This window comes from Pristis pectinata, chromosome 5, assembly GCF_009764475.1.
Source record: "Pristis pectinata isolate sPriPec2 chromosome 5, sPriPec2.1.pri, whole genome shotgun sequence".
In the NCBI taxonomy this organism is placed as follows: Eukaryota; Metazoa; Chordata; class Chondrichthyes; order Rhinopristiformes; family Pristidae; genus Pristis; species Pristis pectinata.
The window spans coordinates 26,329,120-26,346,148 of record NC_067409.1 but is presented as its reverse complement, the minus strand read 5'-3'; the positions used below and the strand labels follow the sequence as shown (position 1 = coordinate 26,346,148).

At 41.5% G+C, this 17,029-nt stretch overlaps 1 protein-coding gene across 7 annotated transcripts in view; it reads left to right on the top strand.

Annotated features, from left to right (window-relative positions):
- zeb1b (zinc finger E-box binding homeobox 1b) overlaps window positions 1-17,029 on the top strand; it is a 126,445-nt gene that overhangs the window by 99,605 nt on the left and 9,811 nt on the right. For 6 of the 7 annotated variants that reach the window (XM_052016554.1, XM_052016550.1, XM_052016548.1 and 3 more), the window contains 3 exons: window positions 1,643-1,751; window positions 11,050-12,821; window positions 13,947-14,127. In XM_052016554.1, the coding sequence (XP_051872514.1) occupies window positions 1,643-1,751; window positions 11,050-12,821; window positions 13,947-14,127 (2,062 nt within the window). The remainder of the gene's footprint in view (window positions 1-1,642; window positions 1,752-11,049; window positions 12,822-13,946; window positions 14,128-17,029) is intronic. The other variant, XM_052016552.1, reaches the window with a different exon arrangement.

Sequence of the window (17,029 nt, the reverse complement as noted above, 5' to 3'; positions counted from 1 at the left end):
GGCAGAAATCACCACCTTTCCATCCTTACTCACAGTAATTCTGTGTGAAGCAGCTCTGCCTGGTTAGTAGCTGATAGTAACCAACCCATTTCTCATTTCAGTTCTCTCACCAGAACTTCTAATGAGTTTTTAACTTCAAATGTTGCTGAAAAATACAATTACTTCCTGTAAAGCTAACAGGTTAGAGCACCAGCGAGTAGAATCATACATTATGGAAATGGATCGCTCAGACCAACTCATCCATGCTGACCAATGGGCACCCTTTTTTTATTAATCCCATCTTCCAACATTTGGTCTATACCACTCCTCTGCTGAAGTGATTCAGGTGCTCATCTAGACACTTAAAATGCTGTCAGCAACCCAGACCAACCACTCTCTCAGTGCATTCCAGGTACTTGCCACTCTCTGGGTGAAGAAAGTTCCCCTCACTTCCCCTCTAAATCTCTTCCCTGATATGCTAAATCCATAGCCTCCAGTTTTATCTACTGCTGATATGGGGCAAAGTTTCCTGCAATCTACCCTATATATACCTCTCATAATATTATATACCTCAATCATGTCCCTTCTCAACCTCCTCTGCTCCAGGAAGAATAGACCTAGCTACTCCAGTCTCTTCACAGCACTGAACTGCTCTTTCCCAGGCAACATCCTCGTGAATCCCTTGTGCACCCTCTCCAGCGCTGTCACAGTTTACCTATACCTTGGTGACCAGAACTTTCGCAGTACTCCAGCTGAGGTCTGACCAAGCTTTTATAAAGCTGAAGCATAACCTACTTCTGTTTTCATTGCCTCAACTAATGAAAGCCAGTATCTTGTATGCTTTCCTAACGGCGTTATCTATGGTACTTTGAGGTCCCTCTGTTCCTCATTAAGACCCTACCATTCATGCTATATGTCCTAGCCTCATTGATACAAAATGCATCACCTTAGATTTGTCTAAATTAAACTCCATCTGCCACTTTTCAGCCCATTTCACCAAAACATCTGCAGCCTAAGACTACCTTCCACACTGTCAAAGACTCCACCATTCTTGGTGTCATCTGTGAACTTATTAACTTTGCCTTCCACATTAACATCTAAGTCATTCACTTGCATTATAAACAGCAATGGTCCCAGCACCTGACTCTTGTGAAGCAACACTAGTCACAGGCATCCAAATGCAAAGACAACCCTCTACCCTAACCCTTTGGCAAGCCAATTTTGGATCCAGTTTGCCAATTTGTCCTGGATCCCATGGACCCTAAATTTTTGAACTGATGCTCACCAAAGCTCACACTTTGACCTCCACAGCAGCACTTCCACCTCAAGATGTCCACTCCAAAATGGTCACTCCTGCTAGAACTTGCCTTGCTTCTATATGCTGCCAGTAGGTTATGAAAACCTCGCACTCTTACCTGGACTCTGCCTTTTTAAATGGTTGCTGCTGCTGCACCTGCCAGTAGAAAAATCTTTATAATTTTACAGGACATTTTTCATGTGACTTGAGGCATGTGTGAAAGATGATTTGATTTTTGTGGTGAATTACCTTTGTCTAAAATAAGTAAAAAAGCATTTTTGACAAGCCTGCTGTTTATCTATCGGCTATCTTAAACTTTCTGGAACATGCAAGATATACCACTAAAGGTTTATTTTTTTTTAAAAGCGCCATGTTGTAACACAGACGGGTGGAAACCGGAAATTCAAGTGCACTGAATGTGGAAAAGCATTTAAATACAAGCATCATTTGAAGGAGCACTTACGCATCCACAGTGGTAAGTTCATTTCTTTTTGTGCTTTGTTGCTTCATATAGATAGTGTAAAAAGGGGTCCTATTGTGGTAGGTACTTAATCTTCAAATTTCACATCAAGCACATTTGCTAGCTTCATTGTTTTCTCGTGCTCCCTTCTATCAACCTATCCTCTCAAAGGGACAACCAACTTCCTTCAGAAATATTTATTGCTGCATTGAATTTTCTCTTTCAAAGATCAACAGAGGATAAGTATAAATGTAAATCATCTAGAACACAATGGTTGGGATGATCCCAATGGTAATCTGTAATCTATAAAAGCATTGGTTTTTGTATTGGATTGGTATGCTAAGGTTCTTTAGATTTGGAAGTTCTATAAATTATTATTCAGCTTCTTTTGGAATCCAGCAAATTGGAGTATTTCTGATTACAAATTATATACAATCTGAAGTACTAGCACCAAACAGCCAAATGGCATTTTGACATTCTTGGTCTGAACTTTGGCCATTCCTGCTTTGTTGGACGAAGCTGGACCAAAGGAAAATAAACTTTTCCAAACCATAGTTTTATTATATCAAGGACTGATTCACACTAGGATACATCTCAGTAAGAACTAGAAAATCTCCTGGTACTTGGGGAAAAGTGCAAGACGATTGTGAAAACTGTGGGCATGCTATGTTGTGGGCTGCCCCAGAACACTCTATGCAAAAGATGCATTTCACTGTGTTTTGATGTACATGTGACTAATAAAGATATCTTACAAAAGAAGAACATAGTGCTCAGCCTCTTTAATGTGGCTGGAACATGTAATTATGCTAAAAGTTCTGTATAAAGGCAGGATTCGTAATTCTGTGGCATTTAGCATATTCCTTTTCATTTATTGCCTTGAAGATTGACCTATCAGAAAGATTGAATCTCTTGATGGGGAGCGTATACTTCATTTTTGTGTGTTTTTCCTTTTCTCCCACCCTGTCATAAACCATTCCTCAATCACAAAATATATTTTTTAATCCCAGTGGCTACTTTTTTCAGTTTGATCTTTGGTGCAGTTCTAGTATTGCAATAAAGGAGCAAATAGTGTTCCTCTATTTGCCTGTCCCACCAATATTCAAATTTATAAATAGCTGTAATGGAATAATATTTGAAATAATTCCATTAGTTATTTATAAAAATGTATTAGATGCCAATTTTAGGAATTGGTTTTGCTTTCTAAATCTTGAACAAGCACCTCCAAGACCAGGGACTTTTCAAATAAGAGAACTTATTTATGGTACTAATGCATCATTCAGGATGTCACTTATTAATGCCATGGGTGACTGGATAGAACACATTTAGGTTTTCCATGACCTTCTTGTTTTTCTCCACTTTATCATAAAATCTGAGGATCTGGTGGTACCTGTTCTTTTAATCTAACCAAATGAATCATTACTTTAACATTTAATCCTTCTTAAATGCATAGTCACTAGTTTTAGTCAATGAAATTAGCATGACATTTCCTTTGCTTTTACGGTCATGTTATTAAAAAAAAAATTTGGTATGTCTGCTTTGACACTCACCAACTTTCATCGATGCACCATAGAAAGCATCCTATCTGGATGCATCATGGCTTGGTATGGCAACTGCTCTGCCCGGGACCGCAAGAAACCACAGTTATGGACACAGCCCAGCACATCACGGAAACTAGGCTCCCCTCCATGGACTCTGTCTATACCTCTTGCTGCCTTGGTGAAGCAACCAGCATAATAAAAGACCCCACCCACCCGGATCATTCTCTCTTGTCCCTTCTCCCATCAGGCAGCTTCCATCCCACTGTTATAAGACTATTGGACAGTTCCCTTATACGATGAGATAGACTCTTGACTTCATAATCTACCTTTTTATGACCTTGCACCTTATTGTCTACACACACTGCACTTCCTCTCTTGCTGTGATACTTTACTCTATATTCTGTTATTGATTTTACCCTATATTACCTCAATGCACTGTGTAATGAATTGATCTGTATGATTGGTATACAAGACAAGTTTTTCACTGTACCTCGGTACAAGTGACAATAATAAACCAATACCAATACTGATGATCTAAGAAAGCTTCTTGGAATCTGTTGGGATTTGGGATGAGAAAAGGAAAAAGATAAGAAAATATTATTGCCTTAAAAACTATCATCCTTTGAGACTGCCTTGATGTATTGATAGAGACTGCTTTGATATATTGACATTTAGAGCTCAATCTACCAGTGTTCATATCGTTATCTATTTTCTCTTAGATTTGTTACAGCTCTGTCCTTAATGTAAGCTTAGCCAATCCACAGCATTATTTTGCTTTTCTCTCTTACTCCTTTTACAATTCATAATAACATTGGATTGATAGACTGAAAATCAGTTTGTTAAGACTCTATGGCAGAATTTCAATTTCAGCTGAGAGTACACATGGATGATGTACTTCTGTTTTGCATCCCAGCCATAGAACCATAGAACAATACAGGCCCTTTGGCCCACCATGCTGTGCCGCCCTTCAAACCACACCTAAGACTATTTAACCCCTTCCTCCCACATATCCCTCTATCTTAAATTCCTCCATATACTTATGTAACAATCTCTTGAACTTGTCCAATGTATCAGCCTCCACCACTACCTCAGGCAGCGCATTCCATGCACCAACCGCTCTCTGGGTGAAAAACCTCCCTCTGACATCTCCCTTGAACTTCCCACCCATTACCTTAAAGCCATGTCCTCTTGTTTTGAGCATTGGTGCCCTGGGAAAGAGGCACTGGCTGTCTATCTATTCCTCTCAATATCTTGTATACCTCTATCATGTCTCCCCTCATCCTCCTCCTCTCCAATGAGTAAAGCCCTAGCTCCTTTAGTCTCTCCTCATAATCCATACTCTCTAATCCAGGCAGCATCCTGATAAATCTCCTCTGCACCCTTTTCAATGCCTCCACATCCTTCCTATAATGAGGCAACCACACTGGACACAGTACGCTAAGTGTGGCCTAACCAGAGTTTTGTAAAGCTGCATCATCACTTTGCGGCTCTTAAACTCGATCCCCCGACTTATGAAAGCTGACATCCCATAAGCTTTCTTAACTACCCTATCTACCTGTGAGGTGACTTTCAGTGATCTGTGGATATGAACCCCCAGATCCCTCTGCTCCTCCACGCTGCCCAGAATCCTGCTATTTACCTTGTACTCTGCCTTGGAGTTTGTCCTTCCAAAGTGTACAACCTCACACTTCTCTGGATTGAACTCCATCTGCCACTTGTCAGCCCAGCTCTGCATCCTATCAATATCCCTCTGCAAGCTTCGACAGCCCTCCACACTATCCACAACACCACCAATCTTTGTGTCATCTGCAAACTTCCTAACCCAGCCTTCCACCCCCTTATCTAAGTCATTAATAAATATCACAAACAGTAGAGGTCCCTGAACCGATCCCTATGGGACACCACTAGTCACAGCCCTCCAATCCGAATGCACTCCTTCCACCACAACCCTCTGCTTTCTACAGGCAAGCTAATTCTGAATCCACACAGCTAAGCCTCCCTGGATCCCTTGGCCTCTGACCTTCTGAAGAAGCCTACTTTGTGGACCCTTGTCAAACGCCTTACTAAAATCCATGTAGACCGCATCTACTGCACTACCCTCATCAGTCTTACTGGTCACCATCTCAAAGAACCCTATCAGGCTTGTGAGGCTAGGTCTTCTCTTCACGAGGCTAGGTCTTCTCTTCACAAAGCTATGCTGGCTGTCCCTAATCAGTCCATGATTCTCTAAAAGCTCATAGATAATATCTCTTAGAATCCTTTCTAACAGCTTACCCACCACCAACGTAAGGCTCACCGGCCTGTAATTCCCTGGACTATCCCTGCTACCTTTCTTGAATAAGGGGACAACATTCGCCACTCTCCAATCCTCCGGTACCATCCCCATGGACAACAAGGACTCAAAGGTCCTAAACAACGGTTCAGCAACCTACTGCCTCGCCTCACGAAGCAGCCTGGGGAATATTCCGTCAGGCCCCGGGGACTTATCTGTCCTAATATTTTCTAACAACTCCAATACATCCTCTCTCTTAATATCTACATACTCTAGAACATTACCCTCACCAACACTGTCCTCAGCATCATCAAGACCCCTCTCCTTGGTGAATACTGAAGAGAAGTATTCATTGAGAACCTCACCCACTTCCACAGCTTCCAGGCACATCCTCCCACCTTTGTCTTTAATCGGACCTACCTTTACCCTAGCCATCCTTCTGCTCTTCGCATACGAGAAAAAAGCCTTGGGATTCTCCTTAACCCTACTCGCCAAAGCCTTTTCATGTCCTCCTTCTCGCTTTCCTCAGCCCTTTAAGTTCCTTCCTTGCTACTCTATATTCCTCACAAGCCCTGTCTGATCCTTGCTGCTTACACCTTATGTATGCTGTCGTCTTCTTCCTAACTAGTTGTTCCACTTCTCTCGTCACCCACAGTTCCTTTACCCGACCATTCCTCCTCTGCCTCACTGGGACAAATTTATCCCTAACACCCTGCAAAAGATCCCTGAACATCGACCACATCTCCATAGTACATTTCCCTTCAAAAATGTCACCACAATTTATACTCCCAAGTTCTCGCCTTATAGCCTCATAATTGGCCTTTCCCCAATTAAATATCTTCCTGTCCTCTTTGCTCCTATCCCTGTCCATGACAATTCTAAAAGTTATGGAGCAATGGTCACTGTCCCCCAAATGCTCATCCACCGATAGACCTGTTACCTGTCCCGTTTCATTACCTAAAACTAGATCTAATATGGCATTCCCTCTAGTCAGCCTGTCAACATACTGTCAGGAATCTGTCCTGGACACACCTACCAAACTGTGCCCCATCTAAACCCTTGGCACTAAGTAGGTGCCAATCAATATTTGGAAAGTTGAAGTCTCCCATTATAATAACTCTGTTATTTTCACATCTTTCCAAAAACTGCCTCCCAATCTGCTCCTCAGTATCCCTACTGCTATCAGGGGGCCTATAGAATACCCCCAGGAGGGTAACTGCCCCTTTCTTGTTCCTAACTTCCACCCATATTGACCCTAGAGAGGATCCTTCTACATTACCTACCCTTTCTGCAGCTGTAAGTGTCCCTGACCAGTATCGCCACCCCTCCTCCTCTTCTCCCCCATCCCCCCCAGGAATATTCAATATCCATTCCTGCCCTGATGTCAGCCATGTCTCTGTAATAGCCACAATATCATAGTCCCATGTACTAATCCAAGCTCTCAGTTCATCTCCCTTATTCCTGATGCTTCTCGCATTTAAGTAAATGCACTTTAGCCCATCCACCTTACTATTATAGCCTGTACTCTGTTTCTTCTTCCTCAAAGGCTCGCTACCTGTCAGATCTGACTTTTCCCCATCCCCTTCTTCCTCTGACCTTCTCCTCCAGTTCCCTTCCCCCTTGCAATCTAGTTTAAACCACCCTAGCAAACCTGGCGGCAAGGATATTGGCCCCCCACCCCCCCTCAGGTTCGGGTGTAACCTGTCCTCTCTGTGCAGGTCCCACCTTCCCCAGAAGAGATCCCAATGATCCAAAAATCTAAAACCCTCCCTCCTGCACCAACTTCTCAGCCACGCATTTATTTGTCATCTCCTCCTATTCCTCCCTTTGCTATTGCGTGGCACTGGCAGCCATCCCGAGATTGCTACCCTCGAGGTCCTGTTCTTCAGCCTTCTGCCTAGCTTGCTAAACGCATTTTTCAGGACCTCATCCCTCTTCCCACCTATGTTTTTGGTACTAACATGAACCACGACTTCTGGCTGTTCTCCCTCCCGCTCTAGAATCCTGTGGACCTGATCAGTGACATCCCGGACCCCGGCACCTGGGAGGCAACATACCATCCAGGATTCATGCTCACTGCCACAGAACCTCCTATCTGTTTCCCTGACTATCGAGTCCCCTATCACTACTGCCTTCCTCTTCTCCTCCCTTCCCTTCTGAGCAGCAGGACTGGTCCCAGTACCAGAGACCTGGCTACTGCTGCTAGGCCCCGGCAGGTCATCTCCCTCAACAGCCTCCAAAGCAGAAAACCTGTTACTGAGGGGAACAGCCTCCAGGGTCCTCTTCACTATCTGCCTGTTCGTTTTCTTTTTCCTTTTCCCTCCCCTGACGGTCACTATTCTATCTAATTCCTGGACTCCAGTAGCACCTGCTCTAAGGGGGGTGACCGTCTTATGTATAGTATCTACATAACTCTCTCCCTCCCTGATGCTCCGCAGTGTTTGAAGCTGCAACTCCAGCTCATCGATTGTGAGCCAAAGTTCCTCCAGCCTCAAGCACTTACTGCAGATGTGGCCATCGTTGACTGCAGCAAGGAGCTGCAGCACACCACCATGTCCTCCATCAGAACTAATTCTTTTTTTCCCCCTAGTTTTTCTACTTAAAAATTTATAACAGATATCAGGTAAACCTAACCTTTACCTACCTACCAGCTACTCACCTGCCTTGCCCCTTTACGCCAAAGCCCCTTGAGCCAAAGCCCGACCACTCTGCTCCCTTTCATTCAGCTGCCCGCTCTGACGTTGCCGGCTGGATATGGCGGTTTGCTTTTTAAACTGCCTGCGCCTTACCTGCTGACGTCACGCGCCTGGCAGTCCAGCCCTCACTATTCCCAATTTTAAAACTTTTAAAACAACTTAAAAAATAACCTTATAAAATCTAACCCTTATAATAAAAACCCTATTAAAAATAAAAGAAAAAACTTATCTGCTCCGAAGTCCCGACGTCTTCCGAAGTGAAACCCACAAAGCCAAAGTTAAAAGTACCAATGTGTGCAACTGCCTAGAATGTACAGCATGGAAATAGACTGTTTGGCATATCTGATCTATGCTGGTGTTTATTCTCCTCAGAAGTCCCTTCCTGTCCATTTCATGCAACAAAAGCAATCCCAATATGCATTCATTAACCATGTTGTGTTAGCTTATCTTGACTGTACCAATATGTGAATGTAGGGTTATTGTTCATGTAGATGTGAAAAGTCCTATGACTTTTGACTAAAATGGAGTTGAACGTTCTCTCATTGCCTTGCTAACATTTCCTCCCTCAAACAATGCTTCTAAAGATAGATTAACTGGGCATTCATTTTCTTTTGTACTTTGTGGAATCTTACTATGGGGGAAATGGCCACATAATTTTACTAATCATCAGAAGGCTGCATTTCAAAGTAATTAATTCATGAAATGTTTTAAACTATTTCAATAATGATATGAAGCAATGTTATTTTTTTCTCCACTGGATGCATGCTTGTAGACTGTGGCTAAAGATCAATATCAATGTACAAAAGCTAAATACCACAGGTACTAGAAATCTGAAACAAAAAATTGCTGGAAGTACTCAGCAGGTCAGTCAGCATTTGTAGAGAGAAATAAAGGTTCTGTTTCAGGTTTATGAAGTCATCAATACTGGGTAAAGTTACAAAATACAGGTCTTAAGATGCAGAGAAAGGGTAGGGGGTAGTGAGAACAAAGGAATGCCTCTGATAGTGCAAAATGAACTAAGGTGACAAAGAGATTAGTGGAGGAGTTGTAACTGGGAGAAGCAGAAAAAGTATCTGAAATTTCCAGTTGCAAAAAAAATGGTGGAAATGAGAAATGCAAGTGATTATCTGCTATTATAAACTCTGCAGTCCTACAAGTTGTGCTGTTTCAAGTGCATATCCAAGTCCTTTTTAAATGTGATAAAGGGTTTTTGCATCCACTATTCATTCAGATAGAGACTTCCAAAACCTAACCATTCTCCAGGTGAAAATATTTTTTTCTTATTCCACCCCCCTTTAATCCTTCAACCAATTACTTAAAATCCAGAGGGAATATTTTTAGACTGCTCTGCTCAAGAAAATGTTCCTTCTATTAACTTTCTGTAGGGCCCCCATAATTTTATAGACCTGTCTTTCCTAATTTCCCTCTTAATTTCACCCCCACACTTTCTACATTCCTTTCAGCTTTCTGGAGTATTGAGTTTTTTCATTTAACAAAAGCTTCCTTTTTTTTGCCTTATCTTGCACTATTCTCTTCTGGGGGTTCTAGATTTCGCAATCCCACCATGTTCTGTTTTGGTGGGAATATATTTACCCAGATCCCATTTGAATTTCCTTTTTGAAAGCTTCCTACTACTCTGTTATGACACCTCAAAAGCAACTGTTCTAATCCACCTTTGCTAAATGCTTGTCAGCCTTGTAATATAAAATTTGCTTTTCTCCAATGTAGTGCTTTTACTCCTATTTTATATGTTGTTTACCATAACCTAGTTAAATCTAACTGAATTATTGTCACCACTACAAAAACAATCTCACTTTGAAACTCCTACTCCTTCTACTGCCCAGCTTCATTTCCTAAAGATAAATTCAGAATCCCCCCTGCCCCCACTTCCCACCTCCTCTCCCCAAAACTGTTAGGCCTGCAACATACTGGCTAAAAAGGTTCTGAAAACGTTGGAATTCTGTGCACTTTATATCTATCTCTTACACTGATCATATTAGGGTAATTGTAATCCTCCATGTGTTCTGCATTTTTTTTACACATGAAGATTTGCTTACAAATTTGTTCTTTTACCCACTTCAGTTTGGAGGTCCACATTAAACCAGCTTGCACTACATTGAAACTGTGTTTGGAGGGAGTGCTGCACACTTACATTTGATTCATTAAATCGTTTGCTCATTCTTTGAATGTAGATCTGGTTCTGGTTCAAACCATGTATTTTCTCCCCCCTCCCCCCATGTCAATTTTTTTTATTATTCTAATATTTTTTTCATTGTGCAACAACAACCAAGTCTGTAGCATCTATCAAAAATAATCAGAGATGCATGTTATTGTTTTTAGTAAATGACAAATAAGTTGCATTTAAGAAAAAAGTGCTCAAAATAGGTTCCTAAATTGTAACTTTTACTTCGAAATCTTGTATCTAGTCTTAGTTTTATTTTTAAATTATTGTTTTCTTGGATTTTTCCATCTCTGCTGACACACTGCATTCCCATTAATACAATCTGAGTTATATTTTTACTGGTGTATTTAAATTAAAAGCATCCTTAAAGCCTTATAGCACTGACAGAATGTCATAATATGCATCTTCTCATCCCCTTATTGTGGATTTTTGGAGAACACAATCAGACTAGATAATTGCTTACAGGCATTTGAAAACATTTATTAGTATCAATACAGTTCAGTTTCAGCAAAATGTTTTATTTAGTAACTTGTTTTTCATTTAAAATGAAGAACTATCTGAATTATGTTAATGCTTTCTCTCTTCCTCCCCCACCCCCTCCCCCCCCCCCCCCCCCCACCCCCAGGAGAAAAGCCATATGAATGCTCTAACTGCAAGAAACGGTTTTCCCACTCAGGCTCTTACAGCTCACACATCAGTAGTAAGAAGTGCATTGGGCTTATATCACTTAATGGCAGAGCACGTTCAGGAATCAAGACACCTCAAGGCACTTCTCCATCCCTTTCTCCTTCAACCAATAGCCCTGCTAGAACACAACTTCGACATAAGCTAGAAAACAATAAGCCTTTACAAGAACAGCCTGCCATAAACCAAATCAAAACTGAGCCTGTGGATTATGAATACAAAACTATGGTCGTGACCTCTGGTATCAACTGTGCAAGTTCTTTCCAAAATGGAGGATTTAGTGGCAATACCCCAGTCCAAGTTACAACTTCTCCTCAGAGTGTGGTTCAGGCTGTTGTATTGCCAACTGTAGGCCTGGTCTCTCCTATTAGCATAAATTTAAGTGACATTCAGAATGTTCTTAAAGTTGCAGTATTAGAAAACAATCATGTTACCCTCCCTTCCAAAGAACCAGGAACGGTCTCTTCTGGATCTGTACAACAAAACAGTCATTCCCTCATTTCATCAATTAGTCTTCCCTTGATTGATCAGGATGGAACAACCAAAATCATTATCAACTACAGTTTAGAGCCAAGTCAGCTCCAAGCTGTGCCACAAAATTTAAAAAAGGAAGCTCCTAATCTAGCAGACAGTTGTACAAGTGAAAAGCCACCAGAAGACCTCACAGTCAAATCTGAGAAAACTGAGACAAGTGCAGAAGGCGTTAGTAACACTTGCCTTCTTTGTAATGAATGTCCTGGTGGGCTAAATGCACTTCATGAGCTAAAGCACTATCAATTAAAAACTGAAGCTAATTCAGGGGAAAGCAGTATTAAGGTTCCTGAAAACCTCGCTGGAGCTTCTGTATCAACAGAAGAGAATACCTCTTCAGATCAAGAGCCATTGAAGAATCTATTGTCACTTCTGAAGGCATATTATGCATTGAATGCACAGCCAACATCTGAAGAATTGGCAAAGATTTCAGTTGCTGTAAACCTACCATTAGAAAAGGTAAAAAAATGGTTTGAGAAAATGCAGACTAGTCAGATTCCAGTCCAGCCATCTTGTCCCTCTTCTCCCACACCAAACAATGAAGAGGTCAAACCAAAGCTGTTCATCAGTCATCCAGATTCATCACCTGATGATGTACAAGGCAACTCAGCAAATTCAGAAACCAATGATAAACTGACTGAATCTCAAATTACGAATACACCACTTAATGCAACAGCAGAACCTTCAAGGAGTAATACTCCTTCCCCATCACCACTGAATCTTTCTTCTGCATCTTCTAGAAATTCACAGAGCTATCTCAACACACCAGATAGCAATCAAGAGGATTTGCAGTTAGAACCTCTTGACCTTTCACTTCCAAGGCAGCAAAAAGAAGGGCTTGAAAGACCCACTATAACCAGTGTTTACCACAGCAGTGTTCATTATGTCCAAGAGGAGCCCTTAAACTTGTCTTGTTTAAAGAAAGAGCAAATAGAAAATGATAGTACTAATGAAGGAAACTCAACAAGTGCCAAACCAATAAATATTGCAATTCCTGCAGTCACCACCAAACTTCCCACAATTGTGGCCATTTCAAGTCAAAACAGTGTTCCATGCCTCAGACCTATAGCTACAATAAAGCAGGCCAGCTTCATTCCACAGGTGGCCTACACATATAAAACAACTAATTCAAATGGAGCTGAACAGCAACAGAAATCAACTCAAGCCAATGGAAATCATCAAGTAAGTATGCTGATTTCTGTTACTAATTTGTTTTTTTTTCCAAATCTACCTGCTTTTTATGCTTGCAGTTAGCGAAGGACTTCCCTGAACATTAATGGTAGCGTGGTGTTCTGGGGAAACCACAGCGGAATCTTATTAAACACACAATAGCTTGCTCAATGCATAGTAATGCTTATGCACAGAAGTGCCCTGTCTTGCAAGTAGTAACAAGTGGTGTTTAACACATTTTAAGTTATTCCCACAAAAGGTTTTCAAAGCAAATGTGGACCTACTTCCTTGCAAATTAAAGGAAACTAGCTCTTTGGCTATGGAGAATGATGACTGGATCCTCATGCATGTAAATCCTCTTTTGAAATTTGCTCCTCACAACTGTCTCCACACCCCCCCACTCCCTGGCCCCATGCACCCCATGTCTCCTTTGGGTGTCCCCTTTCCCCATTGGTCCCTGGCCAAAATGCAACCCCTGTCCTTGCACCTGATTGCCACCGTTGATTCTGCCTACCCACACCTCTCGCCTCCACAGCTGAATACACTAACGTTAATATACAGGCTTAACACTCAGTGCTCCAGTTTCCCATTCCTCAAGTGAAGCTTTGACCCTTCATTTCATTAAAGGAACCAGGTTATTCCCATAATAGATGAAAAACATGATGAAGCTGGAGGAACTCAGTAGGCCAGGCAGCATCCGTGGAGAAAAGCAGGCAGTCAATCCTTCGGGTCTTCCTCCAGCATCATAGTGTTTTTCATCTGGATTCCAGCATCTGCAGTCCTTTGTTTCTCTATTCCCATAATGGCTCCCACCTTCCCTGTCCACCAGCAAAATTCTGTGACCTGACTCTGGAGCTGGAAGAGATGAGGCTTCTGTGCATGCTTGTGCAGGATTTGTTCCATTGTGACCACGGCTTGGAGTATTGTAGTGAGGGACTCGTGCAGAAGGCATGCATTGCCAATTTAATACATCTTTCCTTGTGCAGAAGGATTTCTAGGTCTTTTTCTTCTTATAATCTCTCTCAATGTGAAATCAGAACTAAATCAAAAAAAAAATTAAGAAGGGTATCACTACAGCAGCACTACAATGTGATTGTTGTCTGAAAATGCATAACAAAGGTGGTTGTGTTCCTGAAGGAGGAAAACCAAGAGACGAGCTCTGGAGGTGTGCCCAATACTGATGATCAGAACGATTCAGACTCTACGCCACCACGTAAGAAAATAAAAAAGACAGAGAATGGAATGTACGCCTGTGATTTGTGTGATAAAATATTTCAAAAGAGTAGCTCTCTTCTGAGACACAAGTATGAGCACACAGGTAAGAAAGATATTGTGTAAATGTAGTGTGATGTACCATTTGTATTTCAAGCCAGGAAAGCAGTTTTTGGCCTAGAAGTCTGCGTGCACCCAGATGAGCATGCTGTGTTGGCAATTGAAGTCGGGTACAAGTGACTAGTCACGAGTCCCTAGCTGTCATCTCCAGAGACAGCTGAATGTACATTGAGTGCTACTGGAGAGTTGGGATGGAGGTCAGTTGGGAGTGGTAGGTGGTAGGGGACTAATGGCCAATGGTTGGAGCCTGTGCTGTGGCCAAAGTTGTGGGAGAGAATTAAGTGTAAGCACCAGGCAGTTGTACTAGTTATGTTCCACAAGTGTATAAATACCGCTGCCTTTTTGAAATAAGCAGAATATTTTTGTTTACTATAAATCAAAACTACACATTATTGAATTTATCTTTATACGGATCATACATGTAGGAAAAACTTGTGCTTGTACCTTTCAAATTTTAACATTCTTATGCTTACAGCTCATGAAGTGAAATGTATTGAAATGTGTTCAATATTGATTGGTCAGAGTTTTTCATATTAATTTGTGGGGGAGAGTGGAACCTGCAAAGAACTAACACAGGCATGTACTGTTCAGGTCTGACTTGGCAAAGGAATGATTTGGCAGCGTTCTCATGAACCTCAGGTTGTGCATGATAATTGTGTATTGGTGAACTAATGGTGCACAGGAGGAGATGTATTTAAAAACTTATTCATCTCTTGGTAATTAGGTCATTTCAGATCACTATATTGCCAAGGGGCAAAGCAAAGGCAGTTGGTAAATCTAATTTCTGGATTTACTTTTCTTTCCTCTCTATTTTGATTCTCAGGAGTTCATTTCTTTAAACGTTTAAGCAGTCTCAGAATGCTCATATCTACTTGATTTTGTTTTCCTTTATGGTTAAAACTTAATCAGATATTGTTCTCTCTGGCAGGGCATAGACTTTGCTTGTTTATGTTTCTAAAATTTTATACTTTTATATTTTTATACTTTTTTCTTTTGAGGCCTTTGTTTTATGGTCTGTACTTAGTCAGGTTCTGAGACTTTGGAGGCCCAGTCTGAAATGATTCTTTTGTTAGTTCCGTATGCATTTTCTTCTACAGGTTCTGAACAGCTCCTCTGCCCCTCCTCCTTGATGTAAATTGGGAGCAGGAGAGGACCACTCAGTCTCTCAAGCTTGCTCTGACATTTAATAAGATCATGGCCAATGTCAACTTAACTTCAACTCGACATTCCCATCTACTCTCAGTAACCTTCCAACCCCTTGCTTATCAAGTATCTATCTCTGTCTTAAAAATATTCAAAGACTCTGCTTCCACTATCCTTTGAGGAGGAGCATTTTCAAAGACTCGCAATCCTCTGAGAAAATATTTTGCCTCATCTTGTTTTTAAATGGGCAACAATTTATTTTGAAACAGTGACCCTGAGTTCTAGATTATCCCAAAAGAGGAAATATCCTTTCCATTTTCACCTTGTATGTTTCAATCAAGTCACCCTTCAGTCTTCTAAACTTCGGTGTATACACACCTAGCTTATCCAACCCTCCTTCATAAATCAATCCACTCTTTCCATATTGGTCCAGTAAACTACCTTTAAACTGCTTCCATAACATTAAGCATCTTTTCTTAAATGAGGACTATATGCAGTTCTTCCAATCTGGTCTCAATAAAGTCCTTTATAAATTAAGCATGACCTCCCTACATCTATATTCAGTTCCCCTGGAAATAAAGAATAACAACTTAATTGTAACTGCAACCATGTGCTAGCCTTGTATGAATCATCCTCCCTCCTCCCTAAAATCTTATGGGATCAAGGATGATTTGCTTCTACTTCAGTTCTCTAGGTTTTCACATGGCTGATGTGGCCAGTGTAGGACCAACAGCTTTTGCCATAGGTGGGACAGGAGTTGTTTGATGGGTCAGGCAGGTGGGTAAGTTGTGAGATGTTCTCCTTCCACCATTTACATAAGGCTTCTGAGCTCCCAACAAGTGGACTCTGTTCTTTATGCCGAACTAAATGTTCCTTCTCCACTTTGAGCGGTCATAGGGCAATAATTCCCTCAAGTCAGTGGAGCTGTTATACTTGGTCTTTGAGAACATCCTTGAATCTTGATTGGATACTGATATTTGTTTGCTTATTCTGCCAGTGCACTTGGAGGATTTTGCACAGACAGAATTGGTGGTATCTCTCCAGTGCTTTGAGATGTCTGCTTTAGTACTTCATGACTCTGAAGCATACTGGAAGGCAAGGAATCACTGTTGCCTGGTAAACAATGAGCTTTGTGTGAGACCTTCAAACCTTCATTTCCTCAGGTGGTAGGGAGCTTTGCAATGTGTTGGACCAGATAATTATCTTCACTCCCATCTCTCTCCCCCCACCACCCCCCCCCCCCCCCCCAGTTGACTCAAAGTAGCTGCCATCAATGTTTTATACCTGTCTCAGTTGCTGTTGAGGGAAACCTGGATTCAGGGGGCTCGGCTTGTTGGCAGGTTCTGAATAGTAAATATTTGGGAAAGGACAAATTCACCACCACTCCAGATTCAGAAGTTACCCGAAGGGCTGCTTAATCATCCATTCCTCTTTCTCCCTGCCAATAACAATTAAGATGGAATTTAAGAACCCTAAGCTCTCTTGTGTTGCAATCTTAAAGCAAAGAGTGAGTGTCTGTTCTGGGCTTCCATTCCGTGATCGCCAATATCGAGGGCTTATTTGCTCCATTGGAAATCTTCATTGTGCTTATACTTTCCTCAAGGTACTCATTGTGCATGTAGTTTCCTTTAATCTTGTTTATAACATTTGCATAGTAGAATATATTGAAAGACGTTTCTGATTTTTAATAAAGAAGTATAGATAGGGTTAGGCAAGCTTCTCGTAGCCAATTGGCCATTTGAATA